General features: G+C 44.0%; 1 protein-coding gene across 6 annotated transcripts in view; it reads right to left on the reverse strand.

Moving 5' to 3' along the window:
• The window catches only part of SYTL3 (synaptotagmin like 3), an 89,013-nt gene that overhangs the window by 52,296 nt on the left and 13,466 nt on the right, over window positions 1–23,251 (reverse strand). For 5 of the 6 annotated variants that reach the window (XM_028103301.2, XM_028103303.2, XM_028103299.2 and 2 more), the window contains 4 exons: window positions 21,324–21,513; window positions 19,319–19,959; window positions 17,047–17,265; window positions 2,305–2,369 (listed from right to left, as the gene is read on the reverse strand). In XM_028103301.2, coding sequence (XP_027959102.2) covers window positions 2,305–2,369; window positions 17,047–17,265; window positions 19,319–19,428 — 394 coding nt within the window. In that variant the 5' untranslated portion in view covers window positions 19,429–19,959; window positions 21,324–21,513. Of the gene's footprint in view, window positions 1–2,304; window positions 2,370–17,046; window positions 17,266–19,318; window positions 19,960–20,050; window positions 20,214–21,323; window positions 21,514–23,251 lie in introns of all 6 variants that reach the window. The other variant, XM_028103302.2, reaches the window with a different exon arrangement.

Raw genomic sequence — 23,251 nt, forward strand, 5'->3', positions numbered from 1 at the left:
GCTGAGCGGGGAGCCCGATGTGGGACTCGATCCCAGGACCCCGGGATCATGACCTGAGCCGAAGGCAGACGCTTAACGACTGAGCCACCCAGGCACCCAAGAGAAAAGGGTTTCTTCTCAGGCTGACTTTCATTGTCAACTTTTTTTTTTTCTTGATCTTTTCATTCTGGTGGAAAGTCACTGGACAAAAAAGAGAAACCCAGGAGTTCAGGTTCATTCCTATCCTACACCTTTTCTTATGTCAGGTGGCCAGCCTAACTGCTTCTGTTCACTTTTACTCACCAGAAGAGCGCCAGAAAGATGATGAGAAGGTAAGGAACACGCGCACGTGAGTGCACACACACGTGTGCAACACATGCATGCCACACACCTGTGTTCTGGCCTGCAAGTTCATTTCCCCCATTGAAATAATAGTACTAAAACTTTCAACAGTGTATGAAAAAGTTTCCAGGAGAGGTCTTCATGGACTTGTTTTGAGAAATTACAGAAATTTCACTCCCCAGTCTTACTGTTTATGAAGTAGGAACTGAGTGAAAAAAATGAGAATCTACCACCTGAAGAAGACCCCAGCCCCCTAACAAAAAGTTGTTTTTTTTTTAATTTTAAGTACAATCTACTCCCCACTGTGGGGCTTGAACTCACAACCCCATGATCAAGAGCCACATGTCTACTAACCAAGCCAGCCGGGTACCCCAACAAAAAAGTATTTTAAAGACACAAAGCAATAAAACTTAGACCTCGTGCTGCCATGCTTATCTAGATTATGCCCTAAATGGGGACGACAGCCCCAGAGAGGCAAAAAGGGTGGTTAGTGGATAAGACCAATTTTAGTGTGCTCGAAAAGGTATCAGTACAGAAACAGAAATACACCTGGGGTAGTAAATTTTCATGGACGGGTAGTATTTAGGAAAAAGTGTTAGCAAGGTTGCTTGGAACAGGAGAGTGGGCTGTAAGGAAAAGTGTGGAGAAGCACTGTCCTGGGTGAGACGACACGCACTTGCTCACCATTTGCTCGAACATACCCCTTAGCATTGTATTTCCTTCCAGATTTGTAAGAAACTCTGCAGAAACATAATCTTTGCTTGAGTAAGAAGAGTCTGGAATATAATCGAGGAGAGAAGGTAATGCCAACTGATTATCAAACTCAGCTAACAGTGCCTTTTATAAAAGCTTCAGTGTCAGTGCTCCAACACATGGCTTCCTTTCCTTGCCAACACATTTTGGGTTGTGGCTAAATAGCTTCTTTCTTTATCTCAAACGGTCACTTTTTCCAGAAGAAAGATGGGTTTCAAGCCACCCTGTTCCCTCTAGGTCAGACTAGGTTCCTTGTGTGCAGTCCCCACTGACCCACATCACAGAGGATGTGTGTTACCACTGTGGACGAACGCGAGTCACAGAGCATGCGGGCTCCACTTGATTCTGATGACACCTGTGTGTGCCTCTGTCTGATAAGCCATTCTCTTGTCTGTGCAGCTCACATCCTGACGTGGCATTGCTGTTACCAGCGCAGAATTAGTTCTCCCCATGGCTTCTGGCCCCAGCTACCAATTACACCATTACATCAGCTTCGCAAATACTTTGTAAGATATTCCAGGTGCCCAGACCATATGCACACTTGCACTCAGAGACTCACGACATGCGCTCACTTCCTAATCATCAACCTCTGCCAAATTCTAATACCATCCACTACCCAGGGCCTTCAGCTATTCCATCACTTTGTTCAAGTATCGTGAACAAGGTTTTGTGCTCGGTGCCATAAGGGGCTAACAAGATTTGAAAAGCACAGTTGCTGCATATGGAGAGAAAGAGAAGCATGCAAATAATACAGCATAAGGCACTTTCCCCAATTATGGAGGGATGGACAAACCACAGCTGCTGGAGTCTCAGAGGAGGGAGAGCTCACTCCCACAAGCAGGAAGTTGGGGAGACTCCAGGGAGAGCTGGGGTACTGAGGGGAACACCGCAGTGAAAGATGCTGAGCAGCATGGGCCAAAGAGTAAGCGCAGAAAGCACAACCAAACAGAACAGGAGCTCAGAAGGGCAAGGCCTGTCTACCGTGACCTGTAAAGTGTTTGTTTGTTTGTGTTGAGCAGGCTCCATGCCTAGCGCAGAGCCCAACATGGGGCTTGAACTCACGACCCTGAGATGACCTGAGCTGAAATCAAGAGTCGGACGCTTAACCCACTGAGCCACCCAGGTGCCCCTGGCCTGTAAAGTTTTTTATAGTCAAAAAGTCTTAACACCAAATATTTTAAAACTGGGAGTACATCATTTTACCTTAGAAAAAAACGTAAGAGCATTTACCTTCAGCTGGAAATTTCTTGGCTCGTTCCTCAAAGAACCATTCTCCAGTTTTTATTTTCACATTTCTGAAAAACAAGCAGAAAGGAAGCCTCAGACAGAGATGTGGATGGTGCTATAGTTGGCTCACGAGAGGTACGTAGATATTATCACATAAGATTCGTCTTGCAAGGGTCCTCCAAGTTCAAATTTCTGGCCCCAAACCCTACTTTACAGATCTCCTATAGAGATCCTCTGCGTGAGGATCATTGGCATAAATGCCAAGCACATGGTGCAGAGCCAGCTCTAACTACTGGAGGTCCCGCTGTCCGTTCTCCATAGCCTTGAACTCTGCTCATGCTGTCCTTTTATCAGCAAACAAGAAATGACTGTTGAAAAGCACTTTGCAAATCCCAGCATACAAATGTTGAATGATACAATGAATGGATGACCCGGAACAGAAAGATCTTTTGACCTGTTGCTATCAGAGCAAGCAGGGAGCCAAATAGGCCTGTTGGAATGCAGTTTTACTTTGCATCTAAATTACTTGCATCTGCGGATAGTTAACTGTCCCATCCACGCCTTCCTTATGCTCTTCTAAAAGTCAGCATGATGTCCCTAGAGTTGCTTATTTTATAAATATATATATATATATTTGACAGAGAGAGAGACAGCGAGGGAGGGAACACAAGCAGGGGGAGTGGGAGAGGGAGAAGCAGGCTTCCCGCCGAGCAGGGAGCCCGATGTGGGGCTCGATCCCAGGACCCCGGGACCATGATCTGAGCCGAAGGCAGACGCTAACGACTGAGCCACCCAGGCGCCCCAGAGTTGCTTAACGTATTTTCCACCACGTAAGGGACAAGAGGTGAAAATCAGTCTGCAGAGTGAGGATTCTGGGAACGCCTACAGAGACACCTTTCCCCCGGGGCCGATCTGCTCTCCAACCAACGTCCTGATGGCCAGAAAGCCTCAGGAGGCCCCTGGTGGCTCATAAGACCAACAAGCTGCAAAAAGTCCCAATGAAGAAGCCGAATATTGTAAAACTGAGACCCCCCCCCCCCCCCACCAAACTGCTCTGTGCTAGCTTATCCACATGTTGGGTAATTCCCAGCTGAAGTAGTCTTAGGCAAGGATACAGTGGAATTTTATTTTATTTTATTTTTACTTCAAATAATCTCACATCTAAGATGGTTTCTAGTTACAAAGCAAAGCAGTGAGGTTTTTTTCCTGCCAGCTCAGTTGATCCGCTTTCAACATTTTCACAGGAAAAAAATACTGATCATAGTGATTAAATCCTAGGTAACTAGGGGAGGACTCGGAGCATCAAGATGAAGATAAAGAAATGATTGTATCGAGTTGCTGCCTCCCCTCCTTGCAAAACATTAGTAACTCTCCCTCAGCTGACCTCAGAGAGAAGACAGGCCCCCCTGTGTCATACTCAGGGCTGTATTAACAGCCCCAAGCGTGACTGGGACGCATCCCAGGGGCCAGTGAATCCATGTGGGTTGGTGAATGAATAAAAAGCCCCAGTTTTGTGGGGAGCACCTTGAGAACTGTAGGGAGAAGCTGGGATCCTGCTGGGGTACGCACTGAGATCTAATGTGTGTTGGCCCCTCTAAGCACATGGGGTGGGGGGCACGGACTCAGGCACCAGGCAGAGACTGTAAACAAGGGAGGCAAGCTGGGGGCAGACAATAAGGAGGGGTGGGGACTGTGACGAGCAGGAGAACCTGTGGCCCATTTCAAGGCATTAGAATGATATTATACTTCACGCAGTCCCAACACACAAGGCCCAGAGGCTGTCGGCAGCCTGTTGGCCACGCATTTGTGATTCTTGGTTTGTTACATCAGATAACTAGTTGACAAAAGTGAGAAAAATTCCACTGTAGCCAGACAGAGCTGTGCTTGAGGCCTTGACAAAAAATCGGGTTAGATGCTACGCATTGCCCTGTCTTCCTCAGAAATCTGGGAAGGGCCGCCCGCCGCCAAAGGGACCACAGGAAGGGTGAGAAATAAGGACCCCATGCTTGTTGGCAATTCCTCAACCTGAAGAGACAACGGAGAGCCTCTGACAAAATGCCAAAGGCTTCTCGGGATGCACAGCACTGGGGGAACCAGGGAAACTTTCAGAAAGCACTCCATCCTCAAAAGCACCTAAGACTGGCCTCTAGGAGAAGGAGACAGAAAGACAGAAGGAGAAACCAGGCTGACATGAAGAGACATCAGACTAGAACAAAGACAAATCTAGGAAACTAGGGAAAAGCAGAACAGACGGTCTGCCAACTCGCAGAAGCAGAACGGAGATGCAGGAAAGCTGAATCAGTGAGCTCACCCAGTAGACGGGCTTTTCCTGAACATGAACAGAAAAAATGAAGACATGAGATTCTGGAGAACAGAGCACAAAGTCAACCTACATATTAAAAGTTATTCCCAGGGCGCCTGGGTGGCTCAGTCGTTCAGCGTCTGCCTTCGGCTCAGGTCATGATCCCAGGGTCCTGGGATCGAGCCCCTCATCGGGCTCCCTACTCAGCGGGGAGTCTGCTTCTCCCTCTCCCACTCCCCCTGCGTCTCTCTCTGTCAAATAAATAAATAAATAAAATCTTTAAAAAAAATAAATAAAATTTATTCCCTAAGAAGCAAGGGCAAGTGGCATAAAAGATGATCATAGGAATCATACCTAACTGAAGAAAATGTTACTGAGTCAAAAACCAAGCAAACCTTCACCTCACACCCATTAGGGTGGCTACTATCAAAAACAAAACAAATAACCTGAAAAGAACAAGGGTTGACGAAGATGTGAAGAAACGGGACCCTTGTGTACTCTTGGTGGGATTATTAAATGGTGCAGCTACTATGGGAAAGAGTATGAAAAAAGTTAAACATATAAGTACCATATGAGCCAGCAATTCCACTTCTGGGTCTATCTCCAAAAGATCTGAAAGTAGGGTCTCTTCTCTTAGAGATGTTTGCACACCTATGTTCACAGCAGCACCATTCACAATAGCCAAAGGGTAGAATTGACCCAAGTGTCCATCAGCAAACGAATAGACAAACAAAATGTGACATGTACACACGATGGAATATGCACCTTGGAATATACAGCCTGAAAAAGGAAGGAAACTTGCAATAAACTACAACACAGAGGAAGCTTGCGGACATTCTGCTAAGTGAAATGAGCCAGTCGTAAAAAGACAAGCACTGTATGATTCTACTTATATGAGCACCTAGAATCCACAAATTCAGAGAAACGGAACATAGAATCCTGGTTTCTAGTGGAAGGAAGAAATAGGGAGTTGTTTAATGGGTATGAAGTTTCAGTTCTGTGAGATGGAAAAGTTCCAGAGATGGATGGTGGTGATGGTTGCACGAAGATGTGGACAGACTTAATGCCCCTAAACTGTAGGTAGAAAAGAGCTAAGATAGTAAATTTTATGTTATATGTATTTTACCACAATTAATATTTTTAAAATTTTTTTAAGATTTATTTATTATTTGAGAGAGAGAGAGGGTGCACAGGGGAGAGGGGCAAAGGGAGAGAGAGAGAGAAAGTCACAAGCAAACTCCATGCTGAGCGCAGAGCCCCACGTGGGGCCGGATCCCATGACCCTGAGATCATGACCTGAGCCATTAAAGAAGCCGGATGCTTAACCAAATGCACCACCCAGGTGTCCCTAAAAAATGTGTTTTTTTAAACAAGCAAATCCAAGGGATAAGGAGCTCAAAGGAACCTTATTCCATAAAACCAACATAGAGGAGCTCACACCCAGACATGGACAAGAAACTTTTTAATTACAAGGATACAGGGAAGAAAAAAAAAAAGTTTGTAACATATAAAAACCAGATGATCACTAAAGAAATAAAAATAAAAATGGCTTCAGATGTCTCTGTCATATTAAATTCCAAAAGACAATGAGAACACATTTCCTGAACTTTGAGATGAAAAGGTTGGGACCTAAGATTTTAAAACCCAGTGAAGTCATTACTCATGAGGGAAGGCTGTGGAGGACAACCTTAAATTTGCAATGACTCAGATCTTCTGCCACCGACAGGCTCTTCTGGGGCAAAAAAATCCCTCAAGAGGCCCTTCAGATGATTGAAAAATGAATCAGAATAAAGAACTTGCAAATTGGGAAATTATGGTCTCAAAAGATTAGCAATGAGCGCTTGAATGTGTTAAAACTTAGAGTTGGTTTAATAATTGTAAATATAATCATAAAACTATGCAGGTGACAAAAATAATTATTGAGAGAGATATTATAGGACATAAAAGTAATAACTTATCACAATATAAATATTTCAAAATGATGAAATGAATAGCATTTATAAAACATTTCTGTCTCTAGGGGCGCCTGGGTGGCTCAGTCGTTAAGCGTCTGCCTTCGGCTCAGGTCATGATCTAAGGGTCTTGGGATCAAGCCCCGCATCAGGCCCCTGCTCAGCGGGGAGTCTGCTTCTCCCTCTCCCACTCCTTCTGCTGGTGTTCCCTCTCTCGCTGTCTCTCTGTCAAATGAATAAATAAAAAAGTCTTAAAAAAAGAAAAAATTTCTGTCTCTACCCTGGGTACCTCATGTAAGTAGGATCATACATTTTTCCTTCTGGCTTATTTCATTTAACATAATATTTGTAAAGTTCATCCATGTTTTAGCATGTATTAAATTTCATTCTTTTGTTGTAGCTGAATAATATTCCATAGCATGTATATATCACATTTTGTGTATCCATTCATCTGTTGATGCACACTGGGTTGTCTCCACCTTGTGACTACTGTGAACAATGCTGCTATGAACACTGGCTTATTATTTGAATATTTGAAAGCTACAAGGTTGCTGTCAAAACCAACATTAAGGGGTGTCTGGGTGGCATAGCCAGTTAAGCATCCAACTCTGGGTTTCGGTTCAGGTCATGATCTCAAGGTCCTGGGATCCAGCCCCAAGTTGGGCTCCGTGCTCACCACAGAGTCTGCTTGAGATTCTCTCTCCCTCTCCCTCCCCCCCCTCCTGCTCATGCTCGCTCTCTCTCTCTAAAATAAATAAATAGGGCGCCTGGGTGGCTCAGTTGGTTAAGTGACTGCCTTAGGCTCAGGTCATGATCCTGGAGTCCCGGGATCGAGTCCCACATTGGGCTCCCTGCTTGGCGGGGAGTCTGCTTCTCCCTCTGACCCTCTTCCCTCTTGTGCTCTCTATCTCTCATTCTCTCTCTCTCAAATAAATAAATAAAATCTTAAAAAAAATAAATCTTTAAAAATTAAAAAAAAAACTTAATATTTTCATTTTGTTATTTCAGGTGGCAGAAGGTTTTACAATATACTAGCTCTTAGGATCTGCCAGCATTCTTAAATTTATTTATTTTTTAATTTTAAATAGGCTCCAGGCCCAACGTGGGCTTGAGCTTATGACCCTGAGATTGAGTACTCTCTCTCTCAAATAATAAATACATCTTAAAAAAATTAAAAAATACTGGGGCGCCTGGGTGGCTCAGTTGGTTAAGCGACTGCCTTCGGCTCAGGTCATGATCCTGGAGTCTCGGGATCGAGTCCCGCATCGGGCTCCCTGCTCAGCAGGGAGTCTGCTTCTCCCTCTGACCCTCCCTGCCTCATGCTCTCTCTATCTCATTCTCTCTCTCAAATAAATAAATAAAATCTTAAAAAAAATAAAAAATACTGATCACAGAAGAAATTTCAGCTTCAACAAAAGGAATGATACTCAAATTATTGTGAAAGCATTCCCTTTAATAAGTACAAAATAAACCTTTCAAAAATAAACTTTTCCCAAAAGTGTCTTAGACATTTCTACTTTTTTTACTATACGTTTTAGTAGCACAAGGCTTCAAAGAATATTATATGGTCATTATTCCCATTTGTCCAAAGGATTAAAAAGAATGTCATGATCCTACATAAAATTAGCATCTATCATATTCCTTCAGAAAGCAATGTACGTATACCTTGGGAAACAGCCAAGCTATACTGTGAGGACCAAAACAGATGCATCTCCAAGTCAGAAATAAGAAGAAAAAAAACTTTATCTTAAAGAACACGAGGCTTTTCCCTCGTGAAATATGTCTTAGTGGCTAATCTCTTGAAAATGTGCAGATGTAAAACTATGTGAAATATTTTACTCAATATATTTAACTTGTGTATACTTTTTTGACATGAACAGAGTTTCTATCAGCAAAGTTAAAAATCAGATTAGAAAAACATTAGGTTTTGAAATAGAAGCTAGGCAGCACAGACATGTCACTTTAACCCTGGCACCAAGCTAAAATCCTTCCTTGCCGGCTCCCCTATACCATATCCAGCATTCAATTTCTTTTCAATATTTAGTGGAGGTAGACCTTTTATTCACTTGAAGAGCAGAAGTATTTACAATAATGACTGCAAATTATTCCATTCTCATACATTAGCTATTTGCCTTGGTGGATATGAAGTGGGGATTCAGTATTTTATCAAAACATGGGATTAGGAATGTTTACTATCAGTCTGAAATTTCAAAGATTATATTTTCCAAACTCTGGGAAGTTTTGCTCTAAGCAGGAAACACAATTGCTATAAAACTTGTCTTGAAATGTCATTTGATTGTCAATAAAAATTATTTGACACACTGCAAAAGATATAGTACATCATTCTGTAATATCTTCACATCTAAATCCTAATCTAAAATGTATTTGAGCAACAACAAAAAATCCCCTTTAATAAATTCCAAAATCTTATTTTAACCCTTACTGCTCTGCAGCAATAATTCAGATCTCAACCAGAGAACTAAGAATGTGATAATAAATCCCAAGGTCTGTATATCAATTTGCAACTAGGCACTCTTAAGTTTCTCTCCATTAGCTTCAGGCATAGTACATCAGAGACATGTGAGCAGCCCAAGAAAGTATCCTCAAATCAACAGGACTGCCTCCCACCATTTGAAACCCTAACTCTAAAAACTCTGTTCTAATTATTTATAAATAGCGAACATTACTAATGAAACAGAGAGAGAACAACCCAACAAGTATCTGAGACTGAATAATGAACAATTGCTTATGGTCACAGCCAGTTACAAAGCAGGAGAAAAAGATCACAGTTTGAAGGGCAAAGGTCTTGAGCACCTGTAATTCCTCAGCGGTCTACTTCAGGGAGGATGAGCAGGTTTTCTCTAGACACATGAAATTGGATACTACTGCACAGTAAATCATTTTGAAGGGAAAAAAAAATCAATGTGAACCTAAGTCATCAAGTCCAATCTTATTTTTTAAAACCAAAGCTAAAGCAAACAAGCAAATATAAAGCTTAGTCTCTCTGACATTTCAACATGGTTGTTACCTTGCTCCATTTCATCGTGGAAATTGTCAGTACATGGAGGGGGGAAGGGGACATTAAGCAAAGAAGCAAGGATGCATCTACCCCTCTTTCTCTTCTTTCCTTCTCCCAAATCACACTCTTTTGATGGCTCCTACTGAAAACATACGCCCCCCCACGACTAGAAGCAAATTTCAACCAACTTTGCTCTTCCAAGTCCTTTTCAACGTGTCTTTGTTTCCTGAGGTCTTTCTGCTGCCTCTCTTTTGCTCTCAATTTCATTTCACCTCCAGCCTTATCACTTCCTGCCCAGTTCACTGAGAAGACGTTCCTGTGGATCATTGGCCTTCACCTTCCCCAGCCCCTGACTCCACCCTCTGGAACACTGGCGCACTGTGGTATGGCTTTCTTTTGGCAAAGCATCTATGCCCACACCCCATTTCCTGTGGCCCAAGATCCAAGGTCTTCTGAGTGGCTTTTCTCCTTGCAGGCAAGAGAAGGCAGAGATCTAGAAGGGGAGGGATTCAGGAGAGCAGGGCTCTAATCTAACTGACTCCCTGGCCTTGGGCTAATTACCTTCTGTCTCTTAGCCTCTTGTTTCCTCACCTATAAAATTGGGATAATAGTCGTCGCTGCCCTGTAAGACTGTTTTAAGGTTTAAATGAAACATGCAAGATAAAAACTTCTGCACAGCAAAGGAAACAGTCAACAAAACTAAGAAGCAACCCACGGAATGAGAGAATGTCATTTGCAAATGACATTTCAGATAAAGGGCTGGTATCCAAGATCTATAAAGAACTTCTCAAACTCAACACCCATTAAGCAAATAATCCAGTCCAGAAATGGGCAGAAGACATGAACAGACACTTCTCCAAAGAAGATATACAAATGGCTAACAGACACATGAAAAAATGCTCCACATCACTAGCCATCAGGGAAGTACAAATCAAAACCACAATGAGATACCACCTCACACCAGTTAGAATGGCAAAAATTAACAAGACAGGAAACAACAAGTGTTGGCGAGGACGCGGAGAAAGGGGAACCCTCTTACACTGTTGGTGGGAATGCAGGCTGGTACAGCCACTCTGGAAAACAGTATGGAGGTTCCTCAAGACATTAAAAATAGAGCTACCCTATGACCCAGCGATTGCACTACTAGGTATTTACCCCAAAGATACAGCTGTAGTGAAAAGAAGGGGCACATGCACCCCAATGTTCATAGCAGCAACGTCCACAATGTCCAAACTGTGGAAAGAGCCGAGATGCCCTTCAACAGATGAACAGATGAAGATGTGGTTCATATACACAATGGGATATTACTCAGCCATCAGAAAGGATGAATGCCCACCATTCACACTGACATGGATGGAACTAGAGGGGATTATGCTAAGTGAAATAAGTCAAGCAGAGAAAGACAATTATCACATGGTTTCACTCATGTGTGGAACACAGGGAACAGTGCGGAGGACCACAGGGGAAGGGAGGGAAAACGGAACGGGAAGAAATCAGAAAGGGAGACAAACCCTGAGAGACTCTGGACTCCGGTAAACAAACTGAGGGTTACAGAAGGGAGGGGGTGGGGGATGGGGTAACCAGCTGATGGGTATTAAGGAAGGCACATGTTGTGATGAGCACTGGGTGTTATATGCAACTAATGAATCATTGTACACTACATCAAAAACTAATGTACTATACATTGTACTATAGGTACTATATGTCGTTAATATATGTTGGCTAACTGAACATAATAGAAAGAAAAGAAAAGAAAAGAAAAAGAAAGAAAGAAAGAAAGAAAGAAAGAAAGAAAGAAAGAAAGAAAGAAAGAAAGAAAGAAAGAAAGAAAGAAAGAAAGAAAAAGAAAGAAAAAGAAAAAGGAAGGAAGGAAGGAAGAAAGAAAAGAAAAAAAGACAGAAAGAACATGCAGTATAAAGAAGTGCTAAACGTTCATCCCCATGCTATCCGCTTTCCCTGAGGATGCCTGTCTCCCTCTCTGGTCCTGACCCTCATCCAGAAATACTCCAAACACAGATGTTCTGAAAGTCACCTCGAGCCAGCTCACCCCTCCCTCCTCTGAGCTCCCTAGGACCCTTAGCAGCTTTTTTTTTTTTTTTTAAGATTGTAGTTATTTATTTAACAGAGACAGTGGGAGCACAAGTAGGAGGAGAGAAGCAGATTCTCTGCTGAGCAGGGATCCCGACGTGGGACTCGATCCCAGGACTCTGGGATCACAACCTGAGCCGAAGGCAGACGCTTAACCGACTGAGCCACCGAGGCATCTCCTTAGCAGCTCTAAGAGGAGACTTGCCTTGAAGCAGAAACCTCCAAGGCCTCCTGCAACCTCAACACAACCCAGAGCCCAGCATGTGCCGCAGGCCCTTTGCTCTGATTGCCTCAACCAGTCAGCTAGCTGGTTTTGCTTTTCTAAAATCACCATCCTACAGCTTCCCCTTTCCTGATTTAACAAACCTCCTTCCCTCCTCCTCGTCCCACAATGGATCCACTTCTTCCCAAGGACCAAGTCTCAAGCTGACAAAGCTGCAGGAAGAGGAAAGCTTCTGGGATCCACCCCCATCTGGGACCCCCGTCCCCCATCAGTTATGACTGTCAAATATTCTAAAGTTTTACCGGCCTTCTCTCTAGGATGGGGGTCCAGGGTGTACAAACCCAGAGAGAGAACAGGGGACTGCCAAGCAAGGAGAGGGGTGGAGTACGTGTTGTTATAAATTATTTCATTCTATCCCCCATATGATTTCCTGAGGCAATCCTCGTAATGCAACTGTCTTCGGTATTTTGAAAACATCCTTATTTCACAATAAGGAAGCTGGGGTTTTAGAAATCACACTTTGTGTACTTAGAGGGTGGAGTGACAATGGCCAGGGCACGAGGCCCTCTTGGGTGCAGATTTCAACACAGGCCGCCTTCCCGGGAGACAGCCTCAGTCTCATCCCGCCTCTCATCTTGTTTTTAGCTTACAGTGAACTATTCAAAGACAAAAAAAAGGCCAATGCATTTAACCCCTTACCGGGCCCTGTTTACCTTCAGACTTCAAATACAAACGGTTGATTGAAAGGAGGGAAGAAAATCTTAAGACATTTCTAGATGTTACTGGGAATTGTTACCTCCTCTTTCAAGGGCCCAGGCAGCTCCCAGCAACTCCCTGTCCCCCCTTCTCAAGATAAGAAAAGCCTGAGGGCCTTGAGCCTGGGGCACTAAAAAAAGAAAAAAGCTCTATTTTTAACGTCTTGAGGAATCTCCATACTGTTTTTTCGAGTGGCTATACCAGCAAAAAAAAAAAAAAAAAAAAATATATATATATATATATATACATATATATATAAATTTTTAAAAATCAAAAAAGAAAGAAAGAAAAAGAAAAAAGCAAAGCCTGAAGGACATTGGCCTCAACAAACCAAAGAGACGTGAAATGCGTGAAATGTGTGGAGTTAGCTCTGATTGAAGTCAGCATGACTTGGCGAGCTGCTGTCCAAATACAAGGTGTGCTGTTCGGGAGCAAAGAAATCTGGTTGAACAACTTCACTTCCTTCTGGATGAGGGACTGAAATTAAGCCTTGCAAAGGGACAGGAAATTTGAGGACATTAATGTCAGGGGCCCAATAAACACAACCCTCCCGACTAAGGGGGAGAGAAAACCCAGCCGCCGCCCCACACAGTGTGGGTGCCTCTCGTATCTTTGTCCGGGGCACTCACACATCTGCAGCAACACTTAGGAGCTGTTTTCAAATCCCCAAGTCTCTGATTATTCTCCTAGATTCACACCAGACGAATGTTCCTCCCTTCCTCTAGGTTCTGTGATGTCGTTGTGTGCACCGTCCCCAACAAACAGAAACACCCTTTCTTGTGTTTTCAAGTAATCGATGACCAGCCCATTCTTGCTTTGAAAAGTGGGAGCCCGAGCCAAACAGGCTGTTTATCATTTTCGAAATGGGTAGTTCCAAATACCAATTCCGTGTTAAAATTAAAAAAAAAAAACAAAAAACAAAAAACAAACCTCACGACGCGAAAAGATTGAAATATGAGAAGATTCGGTCTGGCACTAATAGAATGCATACTCGTTTCTTTATTTGAGTATCCCATAGAAGTCAGCCTACCTCCTTCCCAAAAGCCTTATGGAAAGCTGCGCGGGAAGGTGGTGGTGTAGGAAGACCCCGAACACACCTCCTCCCACGGACACCAGATCTGTAGCTTCGTATGGAACAACTCCCTTTGAAGAAGAGCTGAAAACCCACCGAACTGCCCCTCCACAACAAAGGATGGAAAGACCACACCGAGGCGGGTAGGAGAGGCAGAGACACGGTCTTGCAAAAGCCCCCCCCACCCCAGCACAGAGACCCACAGCAGGGAGGGATCTCACAAGGGCAGAGTCTCTCCCAGAGGAGCGAGGGGATTGTGCCCCCTACCAGGCACCTCAACCCTTGGGACCTGTACCAGGGAGATGCGCCCCCAAAAGGTCTCACTTAAAAAAAACAGTGGGGCTTACTTAAGTCCAAGAGGCATGTGGTCTCTCTCACATAGAGACCCAGACAAAAGCAAATTTGAAAAGCATGTAGACTGTGTGTGAAGGAGATTCGTTTGCTAATCTTCGTGAACCTGCCAGAGGGGCGGGGGACGGGTGGCACGCTCTCCAGAGATGAGCCCCACTTTTGCTCTCTCTCTCTCCCCGCTAGCGCAGGCGGCGCACAGAGACGGGGCACGCTCCCGCTGCCGTGGGGTGAACGGTCCCGGTATTCTCCCACTGCCTGGCCGAAGCCGGCAGGCAGGTGAGTTGCACCACGCTCCTGCTGCCGGACTAGGGCTGGAGGCTACAAGTGGTCACAGCATTCTCCCACAGCCTTGCTGCTGAGGGGCAAGAACAGACACGGTGTCCTCCTGCAGCATCACCAATGCCAGAGGGCATGCACAGCCAAGGCAGTCTCCCCTGGCTTTTCTAAAGCCAGTGGGCACGCTCCAGCCCCTGCACTCGCCAGCTGCGTCGCAAAGCCAGCAGGTGCATGCAGCCCACACAGAGGGCACGCATTGATCCCCTGGCCCTGGTGGCCAGGGGGCGCTTGTGTTCCTGGGTTCCATGGGACTATAACAATTGCAAAGACAGTTCCTGGCAGCTCACAACTCCCAGGGCCCTGCACAGACAGTAGACTGAAGCACATCCCCAGTCTCCCTGAGAAAAAGGCCTATTTACTTGTCCTGGAGCTTTAGCCTGAGGGGTAGACTTCCTGTTTGCCACACAACCAGAGGTTATGAAGGTGTTCTCAGGGAACACAGGCAGGGAGACACCATCCTTGCGCGCAGCCCTGGCCTTGCTTCAGCTCTCTGGTACCTCCTAGGAAGGAGCTTATACACTTGGCTAGAACCTGAGTTTTGCAACCTCCACCCAAAGGACACCTTTGGATCTCCTGGCCTGGAGGCCAGCAGAGGTTATGGGATTATGGTCCCACAGGACTGTACCTATTTGCATACTTTAAAAGCTGCTGCCTACGGGTCTGGCTTCCAATCAGCCTGAAACTAGGTTCTAACAGATCCTTCCCTTTGGATCATCAACAGGTCTTGGCACACCAATGGAGCCCTATCAAGAATAAATCAGGTTGCTTGGGCAATCACAAAAGTTGGAAAGCTAACCAAGACCTAGGGCAAGGTTAAGCAACAAGGTTCATCACCCACACAAGGCCACTCCTTTAAGATGGAGTATTGGGAGAGGGTGCTCTTTAGAAACATATAAAAATTAACACAGAGTGGGATGCCTGGGTGGTTCAGTCAGTTAAGCGTCTGCCTTTGGCTCAGGTCATGATCCCAGGTTCCTGGGATCAAGTCCTGCACTGGGCTCCTTGCTCAGCAGGGAGCCTGCTTCTCCCTCTGTATGCCACTCCCCCTGCTTATGATCTCTCTCTCTCTCTCTGACAAATAAATAAATAAAATCTTTAAAAAAAAGAAATGAACACAGAGAGTCAAGCAAAATGAAGACATAGAGAAGTATGTTCCAAATAAAAGAACAAGGTAAAAATCTCAGAAAAATACCTTAATTTCACAGAGATAAGTAATCTGCCTGATAAAGAATTCAAAGCCATGGTCATAAAGATGCTGACCAGACTCAGGGGAAGACCAGATGAACACAGTGAGAACTTCAACAAAGAGATGGAAAACATCAGCAAGTGCCAAACATTAGTCACAGAGCTGAAGCACACACTGGAGGGTTCCCCAGCAGACCAGGTGAAGCAGAACAGATCAGCAATCTGGAAGGCAGGGCAGTGGAGCTCACCCAAACAGAGCAGCCAAAAAAGGAAAAAAGACGTAAAAAAGAAAAATGAAGACAGCCTAACAGACCTATGGGACAACATCAAATCAAATAACAATTCACATTACAGGGGCCAGAAGGAGAAGAGAGAGAGAGAAAGGAACAGAAAATTATTTGAAGAAATAATGGCTGAAAGTTCCCTAACCTGGGGAGAGAAACAGACATCTAGGTCCAGGAAGCCCAGAGAATTCCAAATAAGATGAACCCAAAGAGATCACATCAAGCACATCCTGATTAAATGTCAGAAGTTAAAGATAAAAAGAGACTTTTAAAAGCAACAAGAGGAAAACAACTTGGGACATGCAAGGAACCCCCAGAAGACAACTGGCAGATTTTTCATCAGAAATTTGCAGCCAGAAGGGGTTGTGGGATGATAAATCCAATCCAAAGTGCTGAAAGGAATAAAGCTTCCAACCAAGAATACCCTACCCGGCAGGTTATCATTCAGAATTGAAATACAGATACAGCGGATGGTAACAAGATCTACTGTGGCGATCACCTTGCAATGTATACAAATATCAAGTCATTATGCCATACATCTGAAATCAATATAATGTCATAGGTCAATTATACCTTAACAAAATATTTTTTAAAAAATAACTGATGCAGGGTACCTGAGTGGCTCCGTCAGTTAAGCATCTGACTCCTGATTTCAACTCAGGTCATGATCTCAATCCTGGGATTGAGCCCCACATGGGGCTTCACGCTCAGCAGAGAGTCTGCTTGAGATTCTCTCTCTCTTCCTCTCCCACTGCCCCTCCCCCGCTCATGCTCTCTAAATAAAGAAATAAGCCAATAAAATCTTTAAAAACAAATACATAACGCTACACAGGATCACTCTAATATTCCATGTGTTAAAATTCACTTGACTTTCTCTGAAAGAGATAAATTAAGCTCTAAGGAAACAGGCACCTAGTTGTGAAATCCAAATGCATCTTAACTCCTGGGTTAGCCCATCCTTAGCCATCATAAACAAACATTTGTAAATTAAAGGGAAAAAAGAACTTTTTATATAATAAAATTTACTTTTGAATTACTGTAACTTCCAAGTCTAGAAAGGTAGCTTCATATGAAGCCCTCTGTAAACATGAACCAGTTGAACTTGAGGAGCAACAGTGCTTTGTCAGCAGCTGGTCTGGGACCGAGTCTGCTCGTGTGAAGGCCCCAGCCATCTCACCTGTCCTCAAAGCACACGGTGCACTTCCAGGCACTGGTCTTCCTCAGGAACACTCGGCACTCCGAGCACACGCGGTGGCTGCAGCCCTTGCACACGGTCCCCCGGTTCAGCAGAAGCCCCAGCTCACGCTGACAGCGTGCACACGACTTCTCTTTGTACTCCGGGCTCACGCTCTTTGCTCCTTTCCACCGGAGATGCTGCAAGTGCGTCTTCAGTTTCCTGTGGTCCGAAGAGTCAAATGATAAGTTATGACTGAAAGAAAGGACAGACGCCAGACGTACCCCTACATGGAGAGGGCCCCAACAGTACCACTCCCCAGCAAGAGAAGAAACAAGGGGCTTTGGCATCCAACACACCCGGGTACAACATGGCTGTGTGAACTAGCCATCTCACTCGATCTCTCCAGAAAGAGGCTCAGAGATTTTCTCCACAGTGAAACGGAGATGAGAAAAAGCTCACCTCCCACGGACGCTAGGAGGATTCAATGGCAAAGCCTAAAAAGTGGCCAGCACAGAGGAGTTAGTCGCTAGTTTGGTTCTAGGCTCATCCCTCCATGCCCAAAGGACATCATAATGGTTAGCAAGGTCAGAGAGAGAACAGAACAAAACAAAACAAAACACACACACACACACACACACACACACACACAGAGAGAGAGAAAATGGCATCAATTTTAATATAGAAGGCATGGAAAGATCTATAAAGATATACATGCCTGTTATTGTCATTAAGTTATCCAATAAAATTATTTAACTGATGCTATGCTTTTGCTACTGTTTTTTTTTTTTTAAAAGTTCTTATTTATTTGACAGAAAGAGAGATAGTGAGAGCAGGAACACAAGCAGGGGGAGTGGCAGAGGGAGAAGCAGGCTCCCCGGCTTAGCAGGGAACCCGATGCGGGGCTCGATCCCAGGACCCTGGGATCATGACCTGAGCCGAAGGCAGATGCTTAACAACTGAGCCACCCAGGCATCCCAGCTACTGTTTTGTTTTGTTTTGTTTTTTGTTTTTTAATGGGTGGTCAGTTCACTTCCAGTCCCTGTTTCTCCGAGACAATATTGCCCAAGTGTGCTAAGGGACCTTACACTGGACCCCAAAGAGGTGTTATTAACCAGAACACTCTTTTATGAAATGTTTCTGCTAGCTACTTTTAGAAGAGAGAAGCCAATCCCAAAAAGCAAGTGTAGTTCATTCAATTTGCAGAAATTGCAGGATTGGCTCTAGAGTCTGTACCCTCTGGAACAAAACTTCCTGACCACAGCGCCCGCGTTACTTTGTTGATATTCAAAACAATGTTTCTAAACCACCAAAAGGCCTCTAATCATCAGATACAATTCCATTTTGTTCAGTGTTTTATATCTTTTTAGTGGAAGAAAGTACAAGGACATTTAGGGAGCTTTGGGATAACAGGGAAGGACAGAAACAGATCACTGTATCTTCCAGTTACCCCGCAAATTTCTCTCATTCCTCAAGCATTGGGTTGCCCCGAATTTTATTTATTTATATGTGTATTTTTCTTGGCAGACTCTGAAAGAGTTCTGCCGTTAAAAACAAAACAAAATCAAAAGCCTATTCCACGTACTTACTTTCCAGTCTTTGAGTCCTTTACAGTCATTGACAAACAAGGTATCGCCATTTGTAAGGGTGGATCTTGACCACTACCAATCCGCAGTTTTGATACAGCGTAGCCCTGCTTTATTAAGTGTTAACTCATACCAAACTGTGTGTGCAGCTTCCAGACAGACAAGGAAAGAACTTCCTATTGACAGATCAGTCAGGGAACAGGCTGAGCAGGTTCATATTTTATACTCCCCCTCCCCTCAAAGCCAACTTGGAAGCAAAAGCACACAAAGAAATAGACAGGAATGGATTGCAGCAGACCTGCTGTTTCTACGCTGCTTTCTCAGCTTTTCTGTGTGCCTTCAGAAACCCCACCAACAATTTAGGCAACCCTTTGCTGGAGGTCTTTCCCTTGAGGGTATAGTAGAAGCCTGCAAACCTTCCTTTGAATTAGTCCCAAGAAGTAGCAAAGGGACAAGCAGCACACAACACACTTAGCACAAAAAAGCACTATTCTAAGTCAATGACAAGAGCAGCCTCCCTTTGCCCTTACAGTGGGGAGCTCAGTTAGAGGGCAGGGTTACCTGGCCTCTACCCCTCACAGGGCCCCTTGCGGAGGGGACGCCCAGACCCCCCGTGGCCAGCAAGCAGGTGGCAGCAGGCTGCAAGCAGGAAAACCCAGGGACTTGCACGCATGTGGAGGACAGCATACCGGATCCTTTCCTCCTCGATGTTTTGAACTGCCTGGTCTCGGTACAGGACCTGGAGGATGACCTCGCGTTCCAACTCCTGGAGGGAATTCAGATTGACGTCCCGGGCCATTCCTTCTCTCGTGCAGAGACCTGAGCCGAGTGTCACTCCATGGCCGGGTATCCCTGGGCTGTGGGTGAGCTCAGAGCGCCCAGGAGCAGCCCCAAGTGCTTGAAAGTGCTCCTTCTCCTATTTCATTGGCAACTGTTTGGCTTGTGACTCTTTTTTTTTTTTTTTTTTTTTTGTCCTTTTTAACTGTGTCACACTCCTCAGGAGAAGAAAGCTCCAAGAGGCTGCCCCTCAGCTGGACTCGTGGCTCCCCAAGCCTCATGCCACCTGGGGAGCCTTTCCACGGAGCCTTATAGCTACCTCTGATGTCCGTCTAACCCCAAAGCATATCTCTTTTCTGAGGTTTTGCCAGAGATTGTTATAAATCAGGCATGGCTCCAAGCAGATAGTTTCCGCAAAGCAGAAGTGAGCCCCAATCTGAGGGAACTTAGAAACGGCAGTAGAAGACTATCGAGGACATTCAGAAGCTAACTTTCCCCTCCAATGCCTTCGGGTCAGCAGTTATGGTCATTAAGAGCCCAGCCAGTTGAAAGCCTGTAGAAAGGAACAACAAAATGACCTCATTTTCCTGGCTTGTGTATGTCTGCGGCATCACTTCTGGACACACAAAATGTTCCACACAGACCTTTGCACCTTCTGCCATCGTGATAATGTAAGATTTTAAATTTTATTAAAATTGGCCTTCTCGTGTTTCTAAAAGCCACACTTCTGAACTTGAATTTTTCTTGAATTATTCGTATCTCCAGTGATCAGAGAAGCAAAAAGGTCCATGTTTAACGGGTATCATCCTAATGGAAAATACATTAGAAGATTCAATGTGCCCAACACTTAGCTCTTATTTTTACAATTCACTTCAAAACTCAAAAAAGTAGGAATATCCCACAACCTCTATCTATGAATTATTTATGGTTTTTAATGGTTTTCAAAGGATGTCACATGCATGGGGTCTTGTTTCTGTCTAATACTGGTTCAAAGGTTCTGCATATGTTCCCCCTGCTTTTTTCCCCCATTGGAGACACTGGGCTCACATGACCTTCAATTTGTTCCTCCCCCACCCCAACCAAGAAGATGGTGTTGAACTGATAAAAAAACACCGGCTAGATGCATATCATTGAAAAGCAGAAAGTATAGATCAAATATACTTTCTGTAATGCCATTTTTTTTAATCAAATCTACATGAATTCCTTAGTAATGAGAATTCCTTTCAATGCTTTAGGAGCTAAACTTTTATTGGGCTTCAACAGAAATCCACATTATATTAATTTATGATTCATAACAAATCATTGAATAAGAGGTTAATAGAGCCCTAAGGGATCATTTTCTTTAAGAAAAAAAGGGTTAAGAATCTCTGCTTAATCTTTGGTAGTCTGGTGAAGCCTGTGTATTTAATGCATAAAATAAAATACATTGAATTACAAAGGAAATCATTTATACTCAAATGTTTTACTATAGTAATATATATGTTCACTGATATATGAAATAATGAGATCTAGCAGTGATCTAACAACTACTATAATTTCAAAGTAATGATGATTTTAAGTAATATTTTGAGATATCTACAACATACATTATGGTATGAAAATATGTGATTTCTATTAGTGACAGTTACCAGTCCTGCTAGTTCTACTCTGGTTTGATGCCTGTATTCAAAATGGAAAGAAATGCTAAATTTTACTTAGAGGTAGATAAATAAAGAAGTAATCTTTTTCCAATCCAAGTTCATGGCCCTATAGGCTAAGGACTCATGGCTTAAGGGATTCTAGATTTGTCAGTTACTCTATTGTGGGACAAAGTTAAAATGCACAGCTCGCCCAAATGCACAGGTTGCATGAAGATTAGGAAGTCGCAGAGCTCTGAAAGGGGCACTCTTGACCTCTCGTCTTCAGGGAAGTACTCACCAGTGCCTGCCTTCAAAAGGCTTCCTATCCAGAAGATGGGAAAATGACCAAGCAGCAAGGACTCTGGGCTCTAGCCCAGGCTGGCTGGTAATCACTGTATGACTGGTGCAAGCCTCGATCTTCCTTGGTCCCCAGTTTCTGGATGAACAGATGGAACTTGCAGATCTCAGTTCCCCGAGGCTCTGAGTCTCTGGAAAACAGGAAAGCAATATGCAATAAGGTGTCAAGTAACAAGTGGTCAAGGTGCAAATTGGCCAATATGTCACCAACTTTATGAGCTGATTTCTTCTAAACTTGCCCCTTGGTTCTTCCTCCTTCTTATTTACCACTGGACCAAGAACTATATACAGTTGACTCGATTCTCAAGTATTTTCAATGAAGATTCTTGCACTTGGCTCAAAACACTTGATTTGTGTGCACCAGGCTTTCTTTTCACATGGTTTCTGTGCTCCAGATAAACCCCTGGCTCTGGTCATGTGGTACAGGGGTGGAAATGACCTTAACAAGTGGACTCACTGGGGGAATCCTGGCACACTCAACTGTTTACTCATTCAGGTGGTTGGGTTTTACAGAAATACAGGATTCAGTTATGTAAACACACTCCTCATACTCTATCAAATCCATGGCTATGGGCCTCCCGTGGGAAGGGCCCTTTTCATGGATGAGAGGGAGCTCATCCTCCCCCCAGTGGCCATTCACCCCTACTTTCGGAAAAGTAAAATTTGGTTTGTTTCTCGGATCCATCCATCCATCCATTCAGTAAATATTTACTGAGTACCTTCCAGGTGCCACACACTGTTCAAATGCTTAGAGCACATGACTTGACTGGTGATATACACTCTATCCCATTGTGTAACAAGACCATGATGTTGCTTACAATAAAAGCACATAGAGGACAATTAAAGTCAGAGAGACATCAGCAGTCAGAGTGGAAAGGGGAGATCATTCTACCAGAAATCTGCAGTGAGACAGTCACCGTGCTTGAGCATTAGATGTATTTCTGACCTTCCTAGTAGCCCAGGCAAAACCAAACAAAATGAAACAAAACAAACAAACAAAAAAAATCAAGGTGATGTATGTCATTCTGATAAACTGAAGGAAGATGAGAAGGACCTCCTTCTCATAGGTGTAAAGGGCACAGACTGAGAAAACAATCAATTATTTGAGCCATGGTTCAGCAGAAGAAGCAAAATTATGCTTGAGGGGTCATTATTATATTGATCTTAAGGCTAAGAAGCTAGCACCAAATCATAATTCACTGAAAGCATTTCGAATAGAGATCAAAACATGGTGCTTCCTGGTATTCCAAGGTGATGTTGGCGTAAAGCTTAGAAAACCAGAGGATCGGTGTTTGGTATCCATCCCCCTGTGTGTTTGTTTTTTTTTTTAAAGATTTTATTTATTTATTTGACAGAGAGATAGACAGAAAAGGACAAGCAGGGGGAATGGCAGAGGGAGAGGGAGAAGCAGGCTCTGCACTGAGCAAGGAGCCCGATGTGGGACTCGATCCCAGGACCCTGGGATCATGACCCGAGTTGAAGGCAGATGCTTAACCATCTGAGCCACCCAGGTGTCCCCATCCCCCTGTGTTTTTTATTCTTGACTTTCAGATATTTGATTCTAGCTTCTATAAATCTTCAGCCATTCAAGCACTTGGTTAATATTTACTACAAGTAAAGCCTCCCATTATTAGATGGAAATGTACTTTTTTCCTTTAACCTGAAGGATCTGCCTCTAGATCCCCTCTAAACAAGGGGTGACTTTTTAAAATGATGCCATTGGTACTGCAGGGAGCATCATGCCAGGGTCATAAATTGGTTCTGTTCATAGGGTATCACCACAGGATCTTTCACAGCAAGATTTCACAGAAACTGAGGAAGATGTTTTCTCTTTGGTGTCCAGGGTCCTCCTGGTGTCCTGCCTGGCTT

Source organism: Eumetopias jubatus, unplaced genomic scaffold (genome assembly GCF_037043125.1).
Source record: "Eumetopias jubatus isolate StellerSeaLion01/CBP00866 unplaced genomic scaffold, mEumJub1_p1.0 scaffold_6, whole genome shotgun sequence".
NCBI classification, from domain to species: Eukaryota; Metazoa; Chordata; class Mammalia; order Carnivora; family Otariidae; genus Eumetopias; species Eumetopias jubatus.